The sequence below is a fragment of the Pithys albifrons genome, chromosome 33, assembly GCF_047495875.1.
Source record: "Pithys albifrons albifrons isolate INPA30051 chromosome 33, PitAlb_v1, whole genome shotgun sequence".
NCBI lineage: Eukaryota > Metazoa > Chordata > Aves > Passeriformes > Thamnophilidae > Pithys > Pithys albifrons.
The window spans coordinates 733,294-758,653 of record NC_092490.1 but is presented as its reverse complement, the minus strand read 5'-3'; the positions used below and the strand labels follow the sequence as shown (position 1 = coordinate 758,653).

The 25,360-nt window shown below is 48.0% G+C and overlaps 2 protein-coding genes across 2 annotated transcripts in view; one reads left to right on the top strand and one right to left on the bottom strand.

Annotated features, from left to right (window-relative positions):
• LOC139684162 (uncharacterized) overlaps positions 1 to 25,360 on the top strand; it is a 1,455,962-nt gene that overhangs the window by 733,570 nt on the left and 697,032 nt on the right. Inside the window, 1 exon segment of the mRNA XM_071579763.1 lies at positions 4,325 to 5,080. Coding sequence (XP_071435864.1) covers positions 4,325 to 5,080 — 756 coding nt within the window.
• The window catches only part of LOC139684161 (uncharacterized), a 1,434,678-nt gene that overhangs the window by 773,718 nt on the left and 635,600 nt on the right, over positions 1 to 25,360 (bottom strand). The window contains 2 exon segments of the mRNA XM_071579762.1: positions 3,266 to 3,272; positions 19,746 to 20,128. Of these exon segments, the coding sequence (XP_071435863.1) occupies positions 3,266 to 3,272; positions 19,746 to 20,128 (390 nt within the window).

Genomic DNA, 25,360 nt, shown 5'->3' with positions numbered 1-25,360 from the left:
GACCCCCCCCAGACTTCCCAGAGCTGCAACGTGCTTCCTGCAGAAGACACTGACAGGGATCAGGGGCTTCTGTTGGGTTCATCTTCCTGGTGCTGGGGCTCAGCTTCTACCTGTGCCAGAAAGGCAGGGGTTGGCTGGGGTCCTGTCCCTGCCTCCCATGTGTGCCCTCCCAGGGGATCCCCCACCTCAGTGTCACCCCCTGTTCTCTCCCCACAGGGCTCCTGAGCCATCGGCAGCCACAGCCCCTCCCTGTGGCCTCAGGCTCAGCATGGACCACCCACTCCCATCCCTGCGCTAATTTTGGAGGGATTGCATGTCCCTACAGTCCCTGCTTTTATTCTAACACCACCTGATTCCACTTTTCCCAGTAAAGCTTCCCAGTTCTTACCAGTCCCAAATGTTAGGGGGGCAGTGGGGAACAGTCCTGGGGGGACCCCACATGGAGGAGCCGAGGTTGGGAGAAGCAGAACCAGCCCCAGGATGGATCAGTGGGGACTCCTGTGTGTCCCCTGTGACACTCACATAATACACAATTACAAGGAACAATGTTCGTTCCTCCACTGTTTCTCTGTCAAAAACATCCTATTGAAAGGTTTTCTGTCAACATTTTGCTCAAAGCTCCCAAACAAACTTCCTGCCAGAGCATCCTGCTGGAGCCTGCCTGCCATAAAGGTTCCTGCTGTTGGGCTCGTAGCTGCCTGCCAAAAATCACGTAGAAACCTTTTGGAACACTATGAAAACTCAGAGAAGGCACCTTGAGAATTCGGGGAGGGAAAAGGAAAGAGAGCAAACCAGTTACCATAATGGAAAATCTCTCCCTAATTCCCCCTCTCTCACCTCCTCAGAAGGACCCCACTTTGCTCATCCCAGAAAGGCTAAAACAGCTTCTCCTGAGCAACAACTCTACATATCCAAAGACAGCATTCCAAGCCTCTTGGGGTCAGAGATATCTATCACAAATGGCAGAGAAACAGAAGGAAAAAAAAAAGGTAGAAACTGTTTTCCCCCACAGGGTATCTCAGGAAAAAAGTAGCTTCTGATAGTAAGATTTTTCTTAGCTTCTAAAAGCAACCTTGGCTTTTCCCCAACTTTTTTCTATCTCTCTCTGCACCTTTTAAAAATAAGACAAAATCCAAAAAAAAAAAAAAAAGGGAAATAAAAAGAAAAAAAAAGAAACAGGTTTTGGTATAAACAACTAACTTGTAAAAATTTTAATTTTGTTTGGAGAAAATATTTGAACTTAAAATGTTGGGTTCTTTTACTTTGCAGTATTTAAGCTGATGAAACACATCCACATTGGGAACTGCCCTGCAAGTGCTTGGAATATGGAAAGAGGTTTCAGAGCAGCTCACACCTCCTCAAGCATCAGTGGACAAAGTACTTAAAACTTGATAACCAAAATTCCTTGTGAGCCCTGTTTAGCAGAGACCTGGTGACCCACGTTCCAGCTGATCCATGCTGGGCACAGACCAGCTGACCCACGTTCTGGGTGTTCCATTCTGGGAAGTGCATTGGGTTTGCATGGCCAGGTTTTGGTAGTGGGGGGGCTTCAGGGGTGGGTTCTGTGAGCAGCTGCCAGAAGCTTCCCCCATGTCCAGCACCTGACCTGACCCCTGAAGGTATGGTGACCAAAGTTCTTTTTAATCCACCCCATGGGGAAGATTAGATTTACTTTATCAATATATCTGTAGATGTAGGGTTTAGAACAGATTTGTGTTCATGGAAAGTAGGTTTGGAGCAGTTTGGGTTCCCGTCTGTAGTGATAGAAAAGCATAAAAGTCCCACTTTCCTTCCCTGTCTCCAAGCCCAGCCTGTCCCCTCCAGGGGTGGGTGTTCCCCCTCTGCTCCTGGGTGGTTCCTTTGCCCATGGGTAGCAAAGCACCCACTGCTTTTGCAGCTGGAGAGTGTTGGAGCCCTGATCCATCAACATTCCAGTCTGTCGCATCTTTGCACCCCAAAAGCTGAGAAGGGTCGATCTGTCTCCTCAAAGCAGCCCAATCCCACTGAAAATGGCTCAATCCCACCACAAAATTATTAGTGTTCCTATTTTCTCTATGGAATTCTGGGGCATCCAGTGCCAAACCTCAGCTCTCAGCAGGCTGAGGCTTGGTCTTGCACTTCTGCCTTTGCTCAGCCAGAACATTTTCAGTGTTTAATGAGTGTTTACCATCCCTCACAGGAGGGAGGACACTGAACCCTTCCACAAAAAGAGAAAAACAAGTATAAAAAATTCAGAGAATACTGAAAGAGAGAAATAACTTTTGCTCTCATTTGTCTTTCCATTTAATTCTCTTCTGCTTTCCTATTATCGATGTTATCCACTACAGTAAGTCTGTAGGTGATGGCCAAAAAAAAGCATCAAGAATGAGAATCATTTAATAAACCTAAAAGCAAAATGAGTGATTTGAAACTCTCTCAGATGAGCACAGTTTAGGAAAAAGACTCCTCTGTCAATTAGAAATCTTGGCTGATGCTGCTCATTGTGTACCTGAAAATTTTAAATAAAAAATTAAAAATTGTCTTACATGTCCTAGTTTAGTAGGTGGGACCAGTTTATCCCTGTGTGAATGATCAAAGCTGTGTATTCCACACCCTCTATTCATTTCCCAAAAACTGTTAACAATGGAGCATTTGCAGCAGCTGCCCAGGGCACAGCTGACCCCTCAGGCTGGGAGCTGGGTGTGAAAGACATCTGTGAGATAAGAGCTGGGATAACTCCCCTGCAGGGAGTCGTTAGCACCTTGACACCCAGCCTGAGGGGGCGTGGCTGCTAATGGGCCATCAAGGGTTCCAAAGTACCCCCTGACTACCAGAGTTAATCACCCATTGTGTGACTCCCCACCCAGGGGGAGGGACTGGCTGCTCCCTGGGGTACATAATCTTGGGGGAAGACCTCAGCGGACATTCGTTGGATTGAGAGGAGGACCAACACCTCGACAGGAGGACACCACCACCTTCAACCAGCCTGTGACCACCACTCTCCACCAGACTGCAACTGTCAGCTGCACCAACAGGTTTGCCACTTTGCACTTTTCCTTTGGACTTGGGGGAGACACACAGGATTCAGCACAGGGGCTAACAAACCCCTTTGTGCTTGTGCCCCAGGGGGCTGGGTTATACTGCTGGGGTTTTGTGGGTTAAACCCAATTTTTCACTTTGTGTCATTGCATTTCTTGTAATACTTTCATCAAATTGTAACTCTGACTTATAATCTCCTTTGTGTTGTGTTCATTTCTCCTGCCAGTTTACCTTTAAACCAGCACACCTCCCCACTTGGAGCTTCCACCACCCTCTGGAAGGATCTGAGCTGTGACCACCACTGGGACAGGACCACAGACACCACTGGGTGAGGACCACTGGCTTGACTGCCTGTCCCAGCAGCACAGCCTGACTGCAGTGCTGACTCTCAAGGTTCCTGCCAGGGTTTTGGGGTGTGGGGAAGGTGAATCCTATGGAAGGGGGGCCATTCTGTCTCTGTGCTGTGGCCATGTGTGTTTTATGGGAGGGGGAGGCTGGGCACTAACTTGACTGGACAGAGTGGGCTGAGCTTGGGAAGTTTCTCCTCCTGAGTTTGTTTAGCCCAGTTTATGAGTTGTTTTCAGCATTTCTTCATGGTAAAGAAGATGTGTTTCTCCACTTTCTCTGCATTGTAGACACCTGAGTAGGGAATCCTGGGCAGGAGACTTCTCTCCACGGTGACTCCCTCTTGCAAATTATCTCAAACTGAGACACTGGTGTGTTTCTAGAGATAGATTTGAGAGTAGGTACCCCCAACCAGCATGCTAAGATGTTGTTTTTTTACCCCAGAACAGAATTTCTCCTTTCCAAACATTGAAAGGATGCAGAAGGAGGCTGCGAGGAAGATGAGGATGCCCCGGGAGCCCCAGGCAGGTGAGGAGGAAGTCAGTGCCCCTTTGCTCCTCTCTTGTGCTGCATCTTCCAGCCCAGCATGGCCCTGGCTGCAGGACAACCCCGCTGCCGACGCCGTCCTGCCAGGGCCGGGTTTGGGGGGATGTCCTTGGCCTTCCCTGTGGGACGGAGGCAAATGCCCTGAGTGTCCTTGTTCCTTTCTGCCCCAGGCCCCGAGCTGAGCACAGAGAGCATGAAGGACAAATCCCCCGGGCAGAACTTCGCAGTAGAGGCTGATTTGAACAGTGCCACGGTGCAGGAAGTCACTGGGGAGAAAAAACCACGGCGATCCCACAGGAAGAGAAGCTCCAAGCCGAGACCAGAGACATCCGAAGAGGAAACACCCAACCTGTCCTGGGAAGGCAGTCAAAGATTGAGCCAGAACTCTGACCTGGTGGTGCAGCAGCAGCTTCAGAGAAGGGAGAAGCGTTACAAGTGCTTGGAATGTGGGAAGAGCTTCAGCCAGAGCTCAGATCTGATTTGTCATCAGCACATCCACACTGGGGAACGGCCTTATACATGTGAGGAATGTGGGAAGAGCTTCAATCACAGATCCAACCTTAAGCAACACAAGAGGATCCACACTGGGGAATATCCCTATGAGTGTTCTGAGTGTGGGAAGAGGTGTCAGACCAGATCCAATCTCCTCGTTCATCAGCGCACACACACGGGGGAGAGGCCCTTCTGCTGCACCGATTGCGGGAGGAGATTCAATGACAACTCCAACCTCATCAGGCACCGGCGTATCCACACGGGAGAGAGGCCTTATCTTTGTGGGGAGTGTGGGAAAAGCTTTAGGCAGAACTCTGAGCTTGTCATCCACCAGATGATCCACACTGGGGAGAGGCCCTATGAGTGTTCCGAGTGTGGGAAGAGGTTTCAGACAAGCTCAGCTCTCCTTGTACATCAGCGCATACACACAGGGGAGAGGCCTTTCCGCTGCACCGACTGCGGGAAGAGATTCAACCGCAACTCCAACCTCATCACCCACCGGCGTATCCACACTGGAGAGCGGCCATACAGCTGTGACGAGTGCGGGAAGAGCTTCACCCAGAGCTGTAGCTTGACCAGACACCAACGCACCCACCAGTAAGGGAAGCCCGGTGCGTACTCCAAATGTGGGAAGAGCTTTGTCTGCTGCTCCAACTCCATCACTCATCACAAGAACCATGTTTTGAACACAACTCATGAACCACATTCCCAGTGATCCACGTTAGGAACACGCCTGGCTGGTGTTCTCCTCATCATCCTGGTTCTCTGTGGGCACTTGAATTTACACAGGGGGAGGAACATCCATGGTGTCAAGGGTTTAGTTAGGCCCAGATTTAGGCTTTGTTTTCTAGTGCAGGCCTTGGACAATCAGCTGACTTGAACCAGGTCAGGCCAGTTGACTTCTACAGGCCAATGATATTGCCTACCATATTCTGACGTCATCTCAGATAGAAAAAGAGGGAGGAGGGGTCTTCCTTCTTCTTCCTGCTGCATGAGCAAAGACCTGAGGTGAAGCTCAGAGCTCCTGGGAAGAGACCAAGGCCCTCCAGCAGTTTATTATCTTTTCTAGGGAAGTAGAATATTTTTCTGTTTGCTGTTGCTATCTTTTATTCTTAGTGTGCAGTTTGTATTTTATTTCCATTTTAATTTTTTTTCTATTTTGTTTAATATACCAAATTCAACTGAAATATGGTCTGCTGTGGTTTGTTTTTTTGTTTTTTTGGGGGGGTGGGGATGGGGGACTTTTCCTCTGAAATAATTACTTGGCATTTTGCTAAGTTAAAACCATCCCACGTGGGGACACAGACTGATTTGTGAAATTAATTGGGAAGGGGGATTTGCTGGCTTTTGACCATAAAAATCTCCCCTGCTCTCACTTAGTTCTTCTGGTGGCCAAAAAAAATCCTCAATGGGGTTTGAGATATTTTCCAAACTAAATAATTCCATCAGTCTAATTCTCTGTGGTTCTGCCTCTCTATAGGCCACCCAACCCAACCATATGTACCTTAACGCGACTCATTTTTTTATTATTATTTTATTTGACCAAAACTGGATGGACATGCCACCTGCAGGAGGGTATTCTCCCTTCCTCCAGGCCTGCTGGGCTGGGGCTGGGAGCCCTCCTGAAACACGGACCACCCACATTTCTTTTTGGGAGATGAGGATACTCATACACTGGGACCAGCCCAGCTGGTGTCACAAAATCCCTGAAAGTGCCACGTTGGAATGGGACCCACAAGGATCATCCAGTCCAACCCTCAGAGGCCCATCCCCAAGAGTCACACCCTGTGCCCGAGACCATCATCCAAACCGTCCTCTGTCAGGTTTGGGGCTGTGCCCAGTGCCCTGGGGAGCTCCTGGAGGCATCTCCTAAAGCTGGCCCAGGCCCAGCTGATGGGATGTGTGAGGAGGGGGCTGTTGGGGGACACTTTGGAATAGCTGTGGAGCCAGGGGTTTCAGCTAGGGGTGCCCACGGCGGTGGGGCAGAGCAGGGTCCTGCAGCCCAGGGCGCTGTGCTAGGGCAGAGACTCTGCTGCCTGCCAGGGGCAGCTCTCAACCGGCCCAGGGAGCTGCTGACAGGGCTGGGGTGAAAGGCTGTGGGGAAGGAGCAGCCCCTGGGAAGGCTCCTTGTCTCCCTCAAGGGCTGCTGCAGGGCTCGGGACTGCTCTCAGCCCTCACATCAACCCCAGACTGTTCCCAGTGCACATTTCAGGGAGGACATTAGAACAAGACCTACATGAAAGGGAAGCATCCTGTTCTTTCAGTCCTGTGGCCTGGAATGTATGGCTGGGCAATGGCACACAAAAATTAATATCTCCCTTTCAGGAGAAAGCACAGAAACTCCAAATCTGGTTCTCCAAGATGTGAACAAACCAGGGAAATCTCTCCAGAGCAGATGGAAAACAGTGTGATGGACACTGTAGCTCTCCAGGCTCTGCTCAAAGCCACATCGAGCTGAGCCCATTTGCCTCATGTCTTGTCTCAAGGCTTTTCATATTTTCAATCTAAAGAAAATGTATAACCCTAAAAAGAACAGTCCCCATTCCTCCCCAGTTTGTTTGATCACACCCCTAAATTGCTTGACTCCATGCAGGGCTGGGATTGAGGCCGATTTTGGGGGTCGGAGGGGCAGAACCGGCCTCGAGATTGGATTGGGAATGGGGACCCCTATTGGTCCCCCCTCCCTCCCCCCACTGGGGGAATTCTGAGGGGCCATCTCATGCCTAAAACCAGCTCTCAAAAGAAACCTCTGAGACCCAACTGGTGAGCTTGAGCAGTCAGACAGTCTATATCATGACTCCCTACATGGTCACAGCATGCTGAGTGCCCTGGGAATCAGTTCCCAAAGTGCACACAGAGGAATCCTCACTGCAGCTGATGTGTCAGCATTTCATCAGTATTCATTGTTCATCCCTGCATTCCTGTTACATATTCATGGCATTTCTCAACAGTTGCCAGTATATCTGCATGTCCTTATCAAGTCTCTGACGGGACTTTCTGAGGGGGTTCTCTGAGCAATCCATAGTTAACATGACCCTGCCATTCCCAGGAGGGCAGTTCATGGACTGTTCATGGCTCAGGAGGAGACAGGTGGCTTCTTCTCTTCCCTCCCAGTTTCCAGACTTTCTCACTCAAAGCAAAGATTCTCCTTTCTCAAGGGGATGCAGAAAAAGGCACCTTTAAATCTAACCCTACCAGCTACTCTAGGTTATCATTTAAGGGGTTTCTCTCAAGTTCTAAACTAATCAATAATCTTTCCCATTTCTTTCTTTATGGGTACCTGGATTTAGATTCTACAAACAAACCATGCTTAGCAAATTTCTCTGTTATTGGAACCAATCCAACTTGGCTTTCTAATTTCAGAGGATACTGGGTTTGCCTTACCAGCTCCTGCCATAGGGGTAATTCTTATGAGTTCTGCCCTTTTTGACTTTCCTGTAATTCCACTGGCCCACACAACAGGAACAACTGCATGTTCAGCTTCAGCTGGGATGTGGCTGCTGACTGCAGGTATTTCCTGCCCGAGAAGAGCTGCTCCAGTGACATGTGTAGTCTCAGAAATTATGATTTCAAAATACCCATTTTATAAAATAAATTTCTTCCTCAGGTTTTCTAATTCATCTTTCTATAGAAAAGTTTTAGTGGAGTTTGGCAAGAGAGGAACTCATGAATTTTCATTGTTTTCCCAATTCAACCTGTGTCACGCCAATAACATCTCCAGTGCCATTCCTCAATTCTCCTTCTATTGGGTTAAGAACTGAGGAAGTTGCCCCTTGGTCTGACCAATACACGGGCAAACCAGACAGTGGGGACTGGAGCCCACACCTTTACCCAGACAGTGGTATCAACATCATGCTGATGACTCAAAGTGTTTATTGATTTTTAAATTTATAGATTTTAGAAGTAGCTATAGTTAGCTATAGTGAAGGTAGATTTTAGTGTGCCAGTATTTCTAGTAGCTTAAAGATCAGTGTTTGTGCACACCAACCCTTACCCCACATCAACCCCTCCAGATTTCATGAGCTGTTTAGTCTTGTTTTCAAGGTAAAGACTGAAAAGCACCTCAAGGCCTGCACCATGAGACACAAACATAGGCTGAGTGACCTCCGAGCCCAGAGCACATGGAAGCCTTCAAGTGCCCTGTGTGCTGTGAGGGAGATGAAGGTGATGTAGAGGGAGTCCAAAAACTCCCCCAGACTCAGTTCCAGATGGGTGTGCTGGGGGCGTAACGGGGCAGGACTGAGGGGAGAGTGAACAGGGATTGGACAGACATTATTATAAACCCATGAAACAAGGGCTGGGGCAGGAGCGTGGATGGGCATTCCTGGGTGAGCCTGGGTGCTCATTAAAGCTGCTGCTCTATTATCTCCCACTGAAATTGGCCTGGAGTCTTTTTGTCCACAGACTTTTCAGGCAATAATGCTCAGGGTATAAAGTGGGGGGAGAAGGAGGTGGGTGGGAAATGTTTGGAGTGACGGAGTTTGTCTTCCCAATCACCATTCTGTGGGATTCGGCCCTGATGTCCTGGAGGTGCTGAACACCTGCCCAGCCATGGGAAGCAGAGAAGGAATTCCTTCTTTTGTTTTCCTTGTGTGTGCAGCTTTTGCTTGTCCTCATTAAACTGTCTTTATCTCAACCCATGAGTTTTTTGGCATTTCCCTCCCATTTCTCTCCCTGCTCCTGCTGGTGGGAAAGTGAGGAGTGGCTGTGAGGGGCTTGGGGGCTGGATGGGGTGAAACCACACCAGCCTTTGTTGGTGCCCACGGTGGGGCTGGGAGTGTTGGAGATACCAACAGATGGCATTGGGATGTGCTGATGGAATTTGCAGCTGCTGGTGCTGTCTGGGGCTCCTGGCTGTGTATCACAGTCTGGTGCTCCTTGGTGGCTGCCTGTTGGTGTCTCTGCTGCTGAGCTGCTCAGCTCTGACCACCTCACTGTGCTGTGCCTGGGAATGTTGGACAACAGCCCTGGGGATGTGCCTGGGCTGGCAGGAGGCCTGGGAATTGCTGCTGCCCTGGGCAGGCTGGAAGTGCATGTGACCTTGAGTTGAAGGGCCTGTGAGCTGTGGGTGAGTCCAGGATGGAGCAGAGACCACCCTGCAGCCTGGGGAGGAGCCCCCACTGGAGCAGGGGATGCCAAAAGGATGCCAAGACACTGTGGGAGCCCATTCAGGGCTGAGGGGAGGAGCCCATGCTGGAGCAGATTTGGTGGCAGGACTTGGGAACCCTTGGGAAACCCACATTGGAGAAGCCTGTTCAATTCAAAATTCCTTTAATTCACATAAAATTCCTCTCATTTGCTCTAAAATCCTCAATTTCAAACTAAATCCCCTTAATTTTACTAAAGATTCTCATTAATGTTGGCCAGAATTCCCTTAATTCCATCTAAAACCTCTCCCATCCTATGTATTTCACTCAACATTCTTTTAATTCCACCTAAATTTCCTAAAATCTTTTTATTTCCATCTCAAATCCTCTTAATTCCACCAAAAATTTCCTTCTTTCTGCCTAAAATATCTTTCATTCCACTCTAAATCTCTTGACTCTTCTCAAAAAATACCTCAATCTTTCTTGGAATCCCTCTTATTTCATCCCTAAATTCCACAAAAATCCTTTTAATTTCACTGAAAGATTATTATTTCCACCCCAAATTCCTTTAATTCCACCTACCCTCTCCTAATTTCACCTCAAACCCGCTGAATTCTACTCTAAAATTCCCTAATTGAACCCAAAATTCCCTTAATGCCATCCAAAATTCCCTTCATTCCACCAAAAATTCCTTTAATCCCACTCCAAATTGTTAATACTATCCCAAATATCTTCCCCTACTCACCAGACCCACAAGCGCCCCCAAATCCTTTTCGGCCCCCAAAGTGCCCTATTGGAGCCCCAAATCCTGGGAAAGGGCCTCATGCAAAGGGGGAGGGGGCCTGGGGGGATTTTATGGGGTTGGGGTGGAAATAGGAGGCCCGGGGGAACTTGGGGGACACTTGAGGGTCCCAGTGGGGTCTGAGGGGCATTTATGTGGCACTGGCAAAGAACTTCTCTCCCCTCTGCACAGGGCTCTGCCACATTCACAGCAGCTTTCAAAGGACAACTGGATGCTGCAGGATCCTTGATTTTGCTCAAGGGCTCACACAAGAAAATTCCTCATTTAGACTGTGGGTAAAATGTAAGACGAACAGTGAATTAGAAATGGGATAAATAACCAAGTTTCATCTTTGCCATGACTCAGAGCACAGACCCAGCTTTGGTGGAGGCAAACAGAGCAAGAACAAGAACTCTGGGCGCTGTTCCCGAGCCCGCCGGTCTATCCTGCTTAACACAGACATAACAAACTGCAGGGCTTGAATGCAAACAGCACCTGCATCCCAACAACTCCCCCTGTCTTGTTTTCAAGCTGCAAAAGTGAAACTTGTGCAAAACTACCATTAATCCTATATTGCATACAAGACAATAAACCAGGAATGCAGAGCACAATACAAAAACAAAACCAGACCCATTAATACCAGAATAAATGCTTTCTTTAACTGGGGTCTTATACTGTGTAGCCAGTTAGACAAGATACCTGAAGCTTTTTCACCTTATCAACGCCTTTATGTATTGATTTAGAGTGATTGCTGTTTCTTTCAGAATTTATTCTTATGGGTCTTTAGTTAACCTTAAAAAATCTTTATTAAAATTGACTTACAAAAAAATAACTTTAATGAAACAAATAGCTTTAACAACTTTTAGGGTTTGTGTTTTCTTTGACTTAAACTTTTGAGTGCATTTTTAATATAGAATTTGTTCTTGAAAACTTATTTAAGTATTTCTGCAAATGAATAACTTTATTCAGCTCAGAGTTATGTGTCTTCTGCCTTTCACCCGTGGGTGCCTGTGTGTAGATGAGGAGCTGTGGCTGTGTCAGTGGGACAGGTGCCCCGGTAGCACATCCATCCATCTTCACACCCTCACACCCTCCCATGCATCTTTCATCCAGACCTGCCTCCCTTCATGCAGTCACTCAGATCAGAGCTTAGGGATTGGCTTTGCTGTGTCTTATAATTCTGAAATGAGAAATTGTGTTCTTCTTAACCTTACACTTTCCTGTGCTTCTTGAAATTGCTGCTTTGACAAGAATATAACTTCATAAAACATAAACATGTCTCTGCTTCCTGTTTCATTTAAAATTAAAAAATTTGTTCATACACATACAAGCACACACTCCCCTTTTTTCTTGTTCTTGCATGGGAAATATGAGAGGTATCATTGTGTATTTCCTGGGTTTGGATCCATGGAAAACTTGGCATGACTATTGCAAAGCTTAGTAAATATTATTGCATGGCTAAAACTTCCATTTTATTGCTTACAGTCATGGATATCAATAATTTAGAGAAAGGTTCCTAAGGCTATCTTTGAATTTGTTTGCTTGGTTGGATCATCATTACTTAATCAAAAAAAAGCTTAAAACAATTGCTAGTACTTAATGAGAAAGATTAACAAATTCTATAAAATTACTGTAATTTTTGTACTTAAAAACTAAAATATATGTTTTATTAATTTTGTGCATGTTCCATTAATGAGCTGCAAAAAGAGAACTGTTGGACATTTTAAAATTCTGATTTCATACATTATTTACACATCACTACAGCATAACTTGGGAGTGCTGCAGCTTTTAGGACAACAGGCAGAGAAGGGAGAGAGTGAGGAGAGAGCTTTGTGTGACCCTTCCCGGCCAAGCCACCTCAGCTGCCACTGCAGGAGTCTCACCACTTCCCAATGCCACAACTCCAGTGTTGGCTTCTTCTTGAGCCATTAGAATAGAGTAAAATATAAAGAAACTCATTGAAACACTGATAGTTAATGCAGGTAGGAGTAAAAGCAACAAACAACACCCTCATTCGTACCATAAACGGAATTGTTAATAGGGAAACACAAGCTTAGGAACAAAGGTATTAAAGAGAATTGAAACTTTTTAACAAGTATTACTTTTTATAGTAGGTGCTCAAATGATTAGAAAAAGCTTTAAAAGCATCAGAAGTTTGGAAGCAATTTGAAATTTAGAAAGTCCTTTTCACCTGACGGATAATTTGCACATCAAATATTATACTAGCTTAGATATATAACACGTTTTTCAGATATAAAAACATTGGTCTTAAGAACAATAGCATTACTTTACAAAAGTGCACACTTGTGTGTTTCTATGCCATAACTTTGCAGAATAAAATTAAACAATGAATACATTTTACAAATAACTAGAATAATAAACACACAGCACGACACTATCTTAGAGCATGAGTGCTACAAAATATGTTAGAAACTGAGATACAGAAAGGTGACATATTTGCAGCTTGTTGAAAGCTTTTAACTTAAAGGCATTATTGCTTTCCCTCTCTTTAGAGCAATAAGCCTTATATTGACTTTTAATATTACTTGGAAAAGGCATAGAAGTTTTATTTGGCAAGAAACTGCTCTAGTATTCCCTTTTAGTAGAAAGGGTTGTGAAATTTTGTTCCATCTTGATAAGGGTGAAGACGTATTTAATTAATCCTGAGTTAGATGAATATTCATAATAAGTTATTACCAATTGTGTTATGGGTTTAGCCAGCTGAGCCTAAATTTAGGTTTTAAAGTTCAGCTAGGCCTGGGAATTGTCAGCTGACTTGAGCTGGGTTGAGCTAGCTAACAGCTGACTTCTTCTAGCCAATAATATTGTATTCCATACCATATTGCATCATCTCAAAAAGGGTAAGAGCTGGTGTGTGGGTGTGGCTTGTTCAGTTGCTTCACAGCTGTGCTGCCAGCAAGACACTCTGCTGTCCCAGGAAGGATGGGGAGTCCCAAGCCTGGAGTACCAGCTTACCATCGTGTTATCTTAGGGAAGTAAAATGTTTGTTCTTAGCTTTTCTCTCTGCTTAAGTCTGTCTCTGAAGAATTGACTTCTCTAGAATGATTTGTAGTTAAAATGGTAGAATTTGTGTTTACTGGGAAGTGGGAAATTTTTTCTTGTTATACATAACTTGTGTAAGTGTGTGTTATATTGTAGTTTCCTCTTAATTTCCTCTTTTCTGTATAAATACATGTAGTTAGTTTCAGCATAAAGCTGGCTTTGGAAGTTTTTTTTTTCCTCTCTCCCTCTTCTTTTTCCCTTGGCTTGTTGGGGGGAGGAGGAACCCTTTTCACTCTGTCCTGGACAGTTGGCACTTTGCCAGCTCAACCTAGGACAGATAATTGGTGCGTTGGCCGGGAAACGAAGGACACTAGCAAGTGTCCCAGAAGGTTGGCAGGGTTCCCGGGAGCTTTGTTATAGAAACATTCCTTGATATCTGCATTGCTTGGGTACATCTAATATAAACAATGTCCTCTTGCTATTGGATACTCGTTTTATTCCTTGTACTGACTGTTTCTGTGAGTTCAGACAGCTCAACTCGTACCTGCTGTGAATGCAGCCACTGCAAGGAGAAGCCTTACAGCCACAGCAAGCTGTCTGTCTCTCCTGCCTCACCTCAACAGAGAGGAAACCCCAAGCGTGAGTCACATGGTGAACTGTCGTCCTGCCTGTGTGACCAGGGGAAAGGCATGAGGAGGTGGGACAGTGCATGTGCTTCTGTGCTTGAAGTCCAGGTATGGAAATCAAAACGTAAGAAAGCTGGTAAAAAGCTGTCCACATGTTGAAGCAGAGATCCCAGAACAGAGCCAAGAACAGCAATTAAGCCGCCCTGGCTCCAGCCAAGAGAAGGAGGAGAACGACCAAGTCTACTGGACATTGCTGAACCAGAAAACTAACCAAGACTGTACCTCTACACTGACTTGTAGATGACAGCCAGTGCCCCTGAGGGTGGCTGGACCGATAAAAGAAGATTAATTGAATCACAGAGAGGCCCATGTGGGGTGTTGGTGTGTGGCAGGACACTGCTGCTTGAGTAGAATCTGTAGAGATTCATCACGTGGATGCTCATGTGCCCAAAGGCTGAGCTAATGAAGGAACAGCACACCTGGACTAGCATAAGGGAGAGTTGTTCCTGGCTCAATGGGCCCATGATACCTCAGCCCACCTGCAGGTGGACAAGGCCGAGGGGTGGATTTAACCATGGACATTATTTCCCAGGTTATCCGCTACTGTAAAACCCCTGAGAAGGGGATAGTGACCCCAGTGTGGGAATAGAGACCCCTGAGAAAGGGATGGAGACCCCAGTGTGGGGATAGAGACCCCTGAGAAGGGGATTGGAGACCCCAGTGTGGGGATAGTGACCCCTGAAAAGGGGATAGTGCCCCCAGTGTGGGGATGGTGACCCTAATGAGGTTATAGTGACCCCTAAGAAGGGGATGGGATAATCCCAATGTGTGCCTCAAGGACATTTAACCTTGAGGAAAAAGGTAACTTGGATTTTGAGTTTTGTGTTGTAGGACATAAACCATCAGATGAAGAAGACCTGAGCTGAACTGGTGTTGGTGTCCAATGATGAACTGTTTTTTCCTGCCTTAAGTACCTACCCCATCCTAATGGACTATTGCCTACAATATGAAGGGGTAGAAGACAGCCCTGGAAAGAACAAAGACTGTTTAAGCGCGGGAATAGATAGATTGAAGATATGAGTGATGTAATATGGTATGGAATAAGGGGTGGAATATGTTATGGGTTTAGCCAGCTGAGCCTAAATTTAGGTTTTAAAGTTCAGCTAGGCCTGGGAATTGTCAGCTGACTTGAGCTGGGTTGAGCTAGCTAACAGCTGACTTCTTCTAGCCAATAATATTGTATTCCATACCATATTGCATCATCTCAAAAAGGGTAAGAGCTGGTGTGTGGGTGTGGCTTGTTCAGTTGCTTCACAGCTGTGGTGCCAGCAAGACACTCTGCTGTCCCAGGAAGGATGGGGAGTCCCAAGCCTGGAGTACCAGCTTACCATCGTGTTATCTTAGGGAAGTAAAATGTTTGTTCTTAGCTTTTCTCTCTGCTTAAGTCTGTCTCTGAAGAATTGACTTCTCTAGAATGATTTGTAGTTAAAATGGTAGAATTTGTGTTTACTGGGAAGTGGGAAATTATTTCTTGTTATACATAACTTGTGTAAGTGTGTGTTATATTGTAGTTTCCTCTTAATTTCCTCTTTTCTGTATAAATACATGTAGTTAGTTTCAGCATAAAGCCGACTTTGGAAGTTTTTTTTTCCTCTCTCCCTCTTCTTTTTCCCTTGGCTTGTTGGGGGGAGGAGGAACCTTTTTCACTCTGTCCTGGACAGTTGGCACTTTGCCAGCTCAACCTAGGACAGATAATGGCCAGTGCTCTGGGCTTGGGCCTCCCCATCCCTCCTGCCGACAGCGTTGCTATTGATCAGAATCTGTGGCTGTCCCAGTTTGACATCTCTGGCCGCTCCTGCCAAGGGGTTTCTGTGCCTGTCAGCTGTGCCGGGCTGGGCCGGGCCGTTCCTGCAGCTTCTGGCGGTGCTGCGTTGGGTGCTGGTACTGTGGCGGCAGCGCTGGGGGAGCTGTCGGTGCTGCTGTGGGAGCCATCTCCGCGTCTGCGCTCTGGCGGCTGCTCGGAGCTCTCCTGGCCGGGCTGGGGCTCAGCGGGCAGGGGCAGCGGGGCGCTCTCCCGCCGGGTGTCGGCTCTGGCACTGGCACGGGCTCTGGCACCTACACCAACACCGCCAGCGGCACCGGCACCGGCACGGTCTCTGGCACCGGCACGGGCTTCTGGCTCCAGCCCCGGGGCTGGCGGCGGCGGCCCCACCTGCAGCATCCTCCTCTCTGCTCTGCGCCGGGCTCGGCGCTGCCTCTGCCTGGCTCGGCTTCTCTCTGCCGCCATCCCACCCATTGGCATCAGTGCCCCAGGCGGGAAGGGCTGCAGGGGGATCCGGCAAGAGCATGGCAGGGGCTGCTGCTCTTTGGGCCTTTCTCTGCCCCGGGCAGGAACGCTGCGTGGGACAGCAGCACGGGGGGTGCAGCTGCTTCTCCTGGTGCATCCTTTGGTGGGCAGCTGCAATCACTGGCAGCAGCAGATTCAGAGGGCAGCTGTGCCCACAGCAGGGAGTGTTGGAAAGGAGAGTCATTTACTTGGAGCTCAGGTGCTGTTCAAGCAGCACCTCATCATCCAGATCAGGTTCCTCTGCTCCACAGGCAGCTTAGATCTCATCTCCATAATGTTTCTCCCTGACACCAAATAGTCAATAATCCAAGTCTTCCAGTGATTTACCTTAAAAAAAAGAGGGGGACTCCAGTTTTTGTAACTAGTTTGGCTCTGGCCCACCAAACAGGTTTTGGCCACAAGCGGTTTCAGGGCACTCAATTCAAAAAGAGGTAATATTTCTTTTCATGGGGTACTGATCTCTTTTAGCTCAGCTCTGTCCCTTCAAGCTATTTCAGGGCTCTGGCTTCACAAGTGGCTTAGACACTGACCACGTTACTGAATCTTTTTCTTTCAGAGCTGTTAGCCCCCAAGAATTTGGTCATATTTTTCACCCCTTTGAGATTATTCTCATTTCCAGAGCCAAACCCTTTCAGTCCAGCAGAGAGGCACCAATCATTCTTCTTCCCAAGTTGGACTGCTGCCCATCACTGGGACAGGGACCTCCTGGTGTTCCTGTCTCTCCTGCCACGTCAGGGTTACCAAGGCCAGTCCCTAAATGTTTGGAATCTTTCCCGAGGCTCCACGTTTCTGCTCCATTTATTGTGATGGATCTGGGTCTCCACAGGAATGAACCAAAACACTGATCACCAGCTTAAACCAAGGAAAGCCAATTATTGAAATCCCATGTTACAATATATGGACTCAGGGACTGGTATTCAAGGCAGGGGCAAGAGGAACTGGTTACCTCCCACACATGGGGGAGGCATGGGGGGATGGCTCAGGGCTTTCGACCTCCTTGCAGATGAAAAACAGACCTATCAAGTAGGGGGGGGGGGGTTGTGGGGGGGTGAGAGTAGACAGAGGAATACACATATGCAAACACAACCAGTTTGTAGTGTTCTGGTGCCTGGGCCTGCCAGTCCCAGAAGATCAGGTGTCCTTTGCTTATCTCCAAGCCTTGTTGTTCAGGAAATTTAACTCCACACCTGCCAGCCTCAAAACACCCTTTCCTACAACAACACCTCTTGGGGCCACCAGGAGCAGCTGCATCTGCCTCCTCCTGTGCAGCCTCTCCATCTCTCTGCCCTGCTGGGCACACTCGGGAGCAGCTGCCCCTCTTAAATTGTGTGTGTCTGTCTGACTTTGCTGCTGGACACAGAGAGGCCAATTGGTCTCCTCTTGTGTCACCAGGGGCGGCCACTGCCTCTCTGTGCTGCTGACCAGTGCCAGGCAGGGCTGGTGATTCTCTGACTCTCACAAAGTTCCCTCACTCCTGCAGTGTCACAATGTCCCCTGGGTTCCAGGAGCCCCTGCAGTGTCACAGTGTGCCCTGGGTTCCAGAAGGCCCTGCAGTGTCACAGTGGCCCCTGGGTTCCAGGAGCCCCTGCAGTGTCACAGTGTGCCCTGGGTTCCAGCAGGCCCTGCAGTGTCACAATGTCCCCTGGTTTCCAGCAGGCCCTGCAGTGTCACAGTGTCCCCTGGGTTCCAGCAGGCCCTGCAGTGTCACAGTGGCCCCTGGGCACTCTCAGGCCTCACATCGCACTGCCCTGACAGTTCCCTCACGTGAAATATTGGGGCTTTTGGGGGCTCCATAACAGAAGGAAGAGATTGAGCCATTGCAGAGTGTCCAAAAGAGGAAACAAAGTTGGGCAAGATCCTGCAGGGTCAGTGTGTAAAGAGCAGCTGAGGGCACTTGGGGTGTTCAGCTGCACAAGAGGAGACTGAGGGGACAACTCATTGCAGGTACAACTTCCTGGGCAGGGGCAGAGGAGGGGCAGGCACTGATCTCTGCTCTGTGAGGACCAGGGACAGCACCCAGGGAATGGCCTGCAGTTGTGTCAGGGCAGGGTTAGGCTGGATCTTACAAAGAGGTTCTTCCTCCAGAGGGTGGTGGGCACTGAACAGACTCCCCAGGGCAGTGGGCACTGCCTCAAGGCTGCCAGAGCTCTTGGAGGGTTTGGATGATGCTCTGGGGCACAGGGTGTGACTCCTGAGGATGGGCCTGTGCAGGGCTGAGGGTTGGACTCCATGATCCTTGGGGATCTCTTCCCACTCAGCACATTCTGGCATTCTGTGACACCAGCTGGGCTGATCCCAGTGCACGAGGAGCCCCTTCCCCCAGAAATACTGTGGGTGACCCCAGTGTAAGGAGGGGTCCCAGACCCAGAGTAAGATGCCTGAATGAAGGGGGGACACCTTCCCGCAGGTGGGATGTCCATCAAACAAGCCACTTCTAACAGCGCAGAATTGGGGATTATAACCTCCCTCAGCCCCCAGTGAAGCCACGGGGTCACTGCAACCCCCAGAATGACGGGGAGCTCCTCAGAGCCATTTAAAACTTTGAAAAATTTGTTTAAAACAGCAGGAACAACCCCCACATGGAGTCATCTCACCAACCCCAAAACTGCAAGGGGTTCACTTCAGGCACTGAAAATTAAGAGAGGGACCTCCAAAAGATATTTATAGTCTCCTAAATTCGTAGAAAGAGCAGATCCCCTCAAAACAAGCTCCCTGCAACCCTCCCTGTGGGGCCCCACTCCAAGTGCTAAAGCCACATCCCCCCCCACTCCCTCAAAATACCCCACTAAGGACAGGAGTGTACCCTAAAAACTCCCTCTCTCATTCCAGACTTGCAATCTCATGGCTGTCAAACCAATCCATCCTCTTCCAAGTCTCATCCCAACCCTCGCAATCCACATCAAAGCTCTCCAAGTTTCACCCCAAGTCTCACGGGCTTCTAATTCCCCATCTCTAATTGCTGACACCCCATGGTAGGTTCAGGGAGGAATTGTGGGGGTTGCTGGATTGGCCCATTTTGGGGAGGGGCTGAGTAATTCTGAGTTGGAATGGAGCTATTTTGGGGTGGGATTGAGGCATTATGAGGTGACAGATTGAACCCTCTCAGATTGTGGACTGCAAAATGATGGAAAAATTCTCTTGACCTGGATGGCCCGATTTTGGGACAACTCCCCCAAAACCCACTAGAAATGAGAATGCTTCCTGAATATCCTTTTGAATCTCAAATTCCATCCCTAAATGCCAGTGAAATACTGAGGGTTTAGATGTATTTGTTCAATTTCTTTATTTTTACTTCAGTTTCAGGTGATTAAAAGTGATGAAGATCTAACAAATGAAAATCAAAGACAAAAAAGGCATCATGTAAGTGTGCAAGGGGTTGGGTTGAATAACTCATAGAGAGGCAGAGCAATCGACAATTTGAAGTTGACAATTTGAAGGTGACCTTCGATCAGTGAATGAAGCTTCTCTCACAGCTGGTGCACTGGTTGGACTTCCCTTACTGGTGGGTCCGTCGGTGTTGGGTCAAATTAGAGCTCTGGGTGAAGCCCTTTCCACACTCCCTGCACTTGTAAGGCCTCTCCCCAGTGTGGATTCTCCGGTGGGTGATGAGGGTGGAGTTGTCTTTGAATCTCTTCCCACAGTCCGTGCAGTTGAAGGGCCTCTCCCCAGTGTGGATTCTCCGGTGGGTGATGAGGGTGGAGTTGTCTTTGAATCTCTTCCCACAGTCCGTGCAGTTGAAAGGTTTTTCCCCTGTGTGTGTGCGCTGATGACCGAGGAGATGAGAGCTGGTCTGAAACCTCTTCCCACACTCGGAACACTCATAGGGACGTTCCCCGGTGTGGATCATCTGGTGTCGGATCAGGTTGTAGCTCTGGGTGAAGCTCTTCCCACATTCCAAGCACTTCCTGTGCTTCTCTGTGTGTACTTGTCGGTGGATGAAGAGGTGGGAGACCTGCCTGAAGCACTTCCCACATTCCAAGCACTTGTAGGGCTTCTCCATAGGGTGAAACTGAACATGGACCTCCAGGTTAGAGATCCACCTGTGGCTCTGGACGCCTTCTTGGGACAGGATGGGCTGCTCCTCCTCAGAGCAAATTAGGCTGGGATTGGAGGTCCTCCTACTGGTGTATCCCTGTGGCTTTTCCTCCCTGTTGACTTCCTGTCCCATAGAGCTGTTCAAAACGGCCTCTGCCAGCAGGTTCTCACAGGGGAATTTGTCCTCCATGCTCTCCATGCTCAGCTTGGGGACTGGGGCAGGAAAATGATCAGTCAGGGCATTTACCTCTGGCGCACAGGGAAGGCCAAGGACATCCCCCCAAACCCGGCCCCGGCAGGACAGCGTCGGCAGCGGGGTTGTCCTGCAGCCCGGGCCATGCTGGGCTGGAAGATGCAGCACAGGAGAGGGGCAAAGGGGCACTGACTTCCTCCCCACCTGTCTGGGGGTCTTGGGGCATCTTCCTCTTCCTTGCAGCCTCCTCCTGCATCTTGTTAAGGTTTGAAAGAGAGAAATCCTGATCTAAGGGTAAAAAAAAACATGTTAGCAGGTTGGTTGTGGGTTTCTACTTGAAAATCTATCTCTAGAAAGACACCAGTTTCCTATACTTTCTGCCATGACTCTCTAATCCTCTTCTGGACCTGTCCATTCCTTCCTCAAAACCCCCTGAGTTACCACCAGGCTCCCCAAACAGCCTTCCAATTTCCCAACCCCCATCCCACTTAGTCCCAGGATCCCCAGCCTCCCTCCAAGTTGCCAGGCCATTCCCGAGTCCCAGGTGAGAGGGTGCTCAAGGCTGATGTGCCCCACCCAGCAGGTGAAGATGATCCTTCCTGGGGTGGATTTCCATCATCACCAACAGCTGGTGGGTCCAGTCCTTTTTGGGGACAATGCTGGTGGCCACCAAGAGCTCCGAGAGCTCCTGCCCACCCTGGAACCACTTCACTTGTACCTGGGCAGGGTAGAAATCCATCCTGGACCAGAGCAGGGGCCTGGGCGGACTGGGAGCTCAACAGAATCAGTGAGGTGGAAAAGCTGGTGGGCACTGAGAGAGAGGCAAGGGGGCTGCAGGGACACTCAGAAGGACTGGGAATGGTCTGGGAAGGGTTAGGAAAGGCACTGAGAGAGACAGGGGACATGGGGTGACACATGAGACTCCCTATTCCTTATTCATTCCTGGGGACTGTTCTGTCTTCCCTCCCCAACCCGAGACTCTGCTGTTTGGGCAGGATCGTGTCCCACGGTGGGGCTCCTGGGTCCAGAGGAGGAAGGAGAACAACAGGTTTGGTGCCATGGATTGTTTCAGGAGGTTCAACAGCCTGGGGGGTGTGTGGTGGCCTGTGTGGTTTCTCTCTGCCCTTGGCTGTGGGGTCTGCAGGGAGCAGTTTCTCCTGCCCAGTTTGCACCCTGATGCTGCCCCACTGCTGGGCCCCTGGGCAGGTGGATGTTTCTGACATGGACTTTTCTCACACACACCAGATGTGTGTGAAGGACACTGAGGTGTGTTCTCCTTCCCCAAATCCTGTGACTTGGACATATCTGGTCCTTTCCTGGAGCATCTCCTGCCAAACTGGGTCCTTGCCTGTTTGCACAAGAGCAGAAACCGGGTCATTTGCAGTGGCACTTGTTGGGGGACCTGCCCTGGTCCCTGTGGCTCTGCCTGTGGGGCAGGGAGGGTGTGGGGATGTTTCCTCTTCCACGATCCCAGTCCTTGTGGTACAACTCTGCATTTCGTACCACAGTGAACTTCTCTGATGAAGGCTGAAAAAGATTTGCAAGTGTGAAAGATTCCCAAGTAGGTTGATAGACAAGGAACAGAGCTGCATTTTGTAAGATATGAAAAAACCTTAATTTCTAGATTTATCAGTAGGAAGACAGGGCCCACCCAAGGCCTCAGGCTACATACTGGGTCATTACAGAACCCTGGGAGACACAGGAATGTTTGTGTCTCCACACTAATGACTCAGCTGTGATAACTGTGATAACTCCCCTCTGGAGAGCCATCAGCACCTTCACACCCACCCTGAGGGCTCATCTCTGCTAACGGGCCATTAGGGGCTGGAACAATAGGCAGCTCCAATAACCCAGACCATCAAAGAGTCCAAACCAATCCCATGACTTACAGGGTCAAATCACCCAATGTGGAAGTCCCCACATTGAATGAAGTACTGGGCATTCCCACTGGAATCTGAGAACCAAAAATCATTGGGTTTGGGGATTTCTGGTCACTATTTCATAGAATGTATTGTTGTCCTTCCTTTAAAAATTTCTTAGTGACTCTTCTGTGTTGGGGTGGAGGTGGCAGGAGAAAATGCAGAGAAGGAAGCAGTGGATACACAGAAATCTGAAATAATCCTGTCTTTGCAAGAGTCAGACAAAAACTTGTTTTTTCCAGAAAAAGCATGGATCAAGCCAAAAGGCTGCAGTGGGAGCATTGCTTGCTGCTGAGCTCCAAGACAGGCTGCAAATGGTGGCACTGCTTTGCTGCTGAGCATGGGCATGTCTGAAAGATTCAGGTGCAGCTTTGGAACGTGCAGGAGAGAGGGAGAATCTTACAGGGAGATTTGCAGGATGTAGAACCCGTAACAAAGCCTTGTAACTCAAACTTCCTGTGTTCAGGGGAGGAGCTGAGAGACAGTGAGCCAGTCTGTTGTTGTGAGAAAGAGCAAAACATCAGGTTTGCATTGACAGCTGATGATGAGGAAGGAGCAGATTGACCCTTAATTAAAGCTGAAACCACCACTGTGTGCCAGGGTCAGCAAACTGCTGCTAAACTGGCACCGTGTGTGGCTCCCAAGATATCAAAGCCTGGCCCTGGATCAGGGGAGATGGAAATCCAGTCACTATTAATGCAGTGGGATGCTGAGGGGCTGGAGCCACTTCCCAGATGGCACAAAGTTAAACCACTGGAGCAAACAGAGCACGTGTTATCTGCCCAACTGATAAGGTCAGTTCATGGCTCCAGGGGGAGGAGCAGAAACCTCCTAAAAACCCTCAAAGAAACCCAGCACAAGGGGCAGCTCTTATTGAATTTTTACAAGCAGTCTCACTGCCTCTGAAAAGGAAATTAATGGGAGGAGACCCCCTGAAAAGATGGGGTAAACAACAACAGCAGTGCAGGGAGCACTACATGGAAGAGGAGTTAAAACTCCACCTGAGAGATCCCAAGTTCATGCAGTTGAACCACTTGATTCACTAAGGAGTAGCTTTTTTGGGGAGGTTTGTATAGTTTTCTTTTTCCAGGAATTCCAGCACTCCCCACTGAAGATCAAAGGAACCAGCTGGGACTGGGGGAACTGCCAGCAGATGTGCAGGAGAAGGCTCCCAGAAAGCAGCCAAGGGGTGATGAGAATCTTTTTCTCAGGATGTGTCACCTCGTGACTGTCAGCATTTCAGACTCAAGTTGCTGCTTTAGGAGCATTATCCCAGCCTGTCCTTGAATAATCAGTCTCTATTTGGTAAAATTTTACCTTTTCTTTTTATAGTGACCTGCCAACAGGTGAGATGGAGCTGTTTGAAATCAACAAAATTTTTATTCGCCCCATAATTTGTAGTAATTAATATTTTTGTTGTTTGGTGGTGGTTTCATTGAGAGGGATGCATTGGGAGATCAAATATTAGCAGGACTACATTTAAAAACCATTTTAACCATTTTTATTTACATTTGCTAAATTAATTTATTCTTTATATTAAAAATGTGGAATGGAGTGGAATAATCTCTTAGTCTTCTCTTATGGAGAGATACTTACGTTTCAGCCACTTGAGAATTAAAAAAGAAAACCCAGTTTAATTTAAGAGTTTGTACAAGAGATTTTGCATATTTGAAATCATACAACTATGTAACAATATTCCCAGTTCTTCCTCAGAAGTCTTCAGATTTATTATGATGATTTGTCTTAATTTTACAGAGATTTTCACATGTGAACTAAAAGATTTTAACAGAATAAAAGAAACTATTCCATGGGAAATGGTTGAGACCCCCTTCCTTAATCAGAAGAAATTTCAGCTTTGGGCTGCAAATGGGACATGGATAAAATACCGGAAAACCTTTTCCCAGCTCCCAAGACCTGTGACCATTTTAGGAAATACTTGCACTCTGCACCACTGACATTTCTCAGTTGTGGGTGCAGCTTTGTGGAACATTAATTAGAAAGGAATGTTGTGAAGATAAATTGTGACAGAGAAGAAAATCCCAGAAAAATCGACCTGGACTCTGTGTTTTGGGGGACCCTCAGCACCAAGGAGACAGCAGATCCAGACCCACAGGACACCACTGGGTTCCATGGAGTGGGGATACATTTCCTGTTTTAACTTTTCTCTGTCACCCTCTTTCCCTCCCCCTCTCCTTTTTCCTATTTCTTTCTATTTCTCTTTTTTTGCCTCACATTTACTCTTAAATAAAATCCATCCTCTTGACTTTGGCATCTGGTCCTCTTTGCACCTTAATTTGGGCAGAGACATTTCTAATAATTTTATTAACTGGATGATAACCCCAATCAGAGCCCCTTCACAGCACAGATGGAGAGAAAGTCCCCACAGTGCACCTGAGAGGTGTGTCAGGGGAAACCGTGTGGATCAGTCCTGTCTCAAGCAAAGGCAAACCCATCTGTGGGATTGATTTTGCTCAAGGACAAAGTTGCACATGGTGGGTAATACAGAAAAAGGGGGAAACATGGTGTGTACCTGAAGAGGACCTATTTTTGGTGTAAAAATGTCTGTTCCATTGTTCCTATTTGTGTATAATATTGGATATAGAGGTGCAGAGTTAATGTGTTATTCAGGGCATACTGGGGAAAAGGGAAAAAAAAAAGAAAAGGGAATAGAGTGGTGGATAATGTCCTGAGTGACACAAAACTTTCTGGTATCCTCCTTCTCTTTTCTCTGTTCCCAAAAATGCCTGCTAATTGGGAGTGGGAGGGGAATTTGAGATTAAATAAGGGTGGTCCTGTTCTCCTGGCAGAAGAATGTGTGCCCAGGTGTGAAAGGCTGGAATGCTGATGACTCAGACAGTGCAGGTGGAGCTGATGATGTGCAAAGTGACCCCCAAGGTTCTGAGGGTGTGCACACCTGCCAGCTCAGGCTCCAGGTAGGTGTGTTTTCCTCGGCCTTGCACAGGGACTG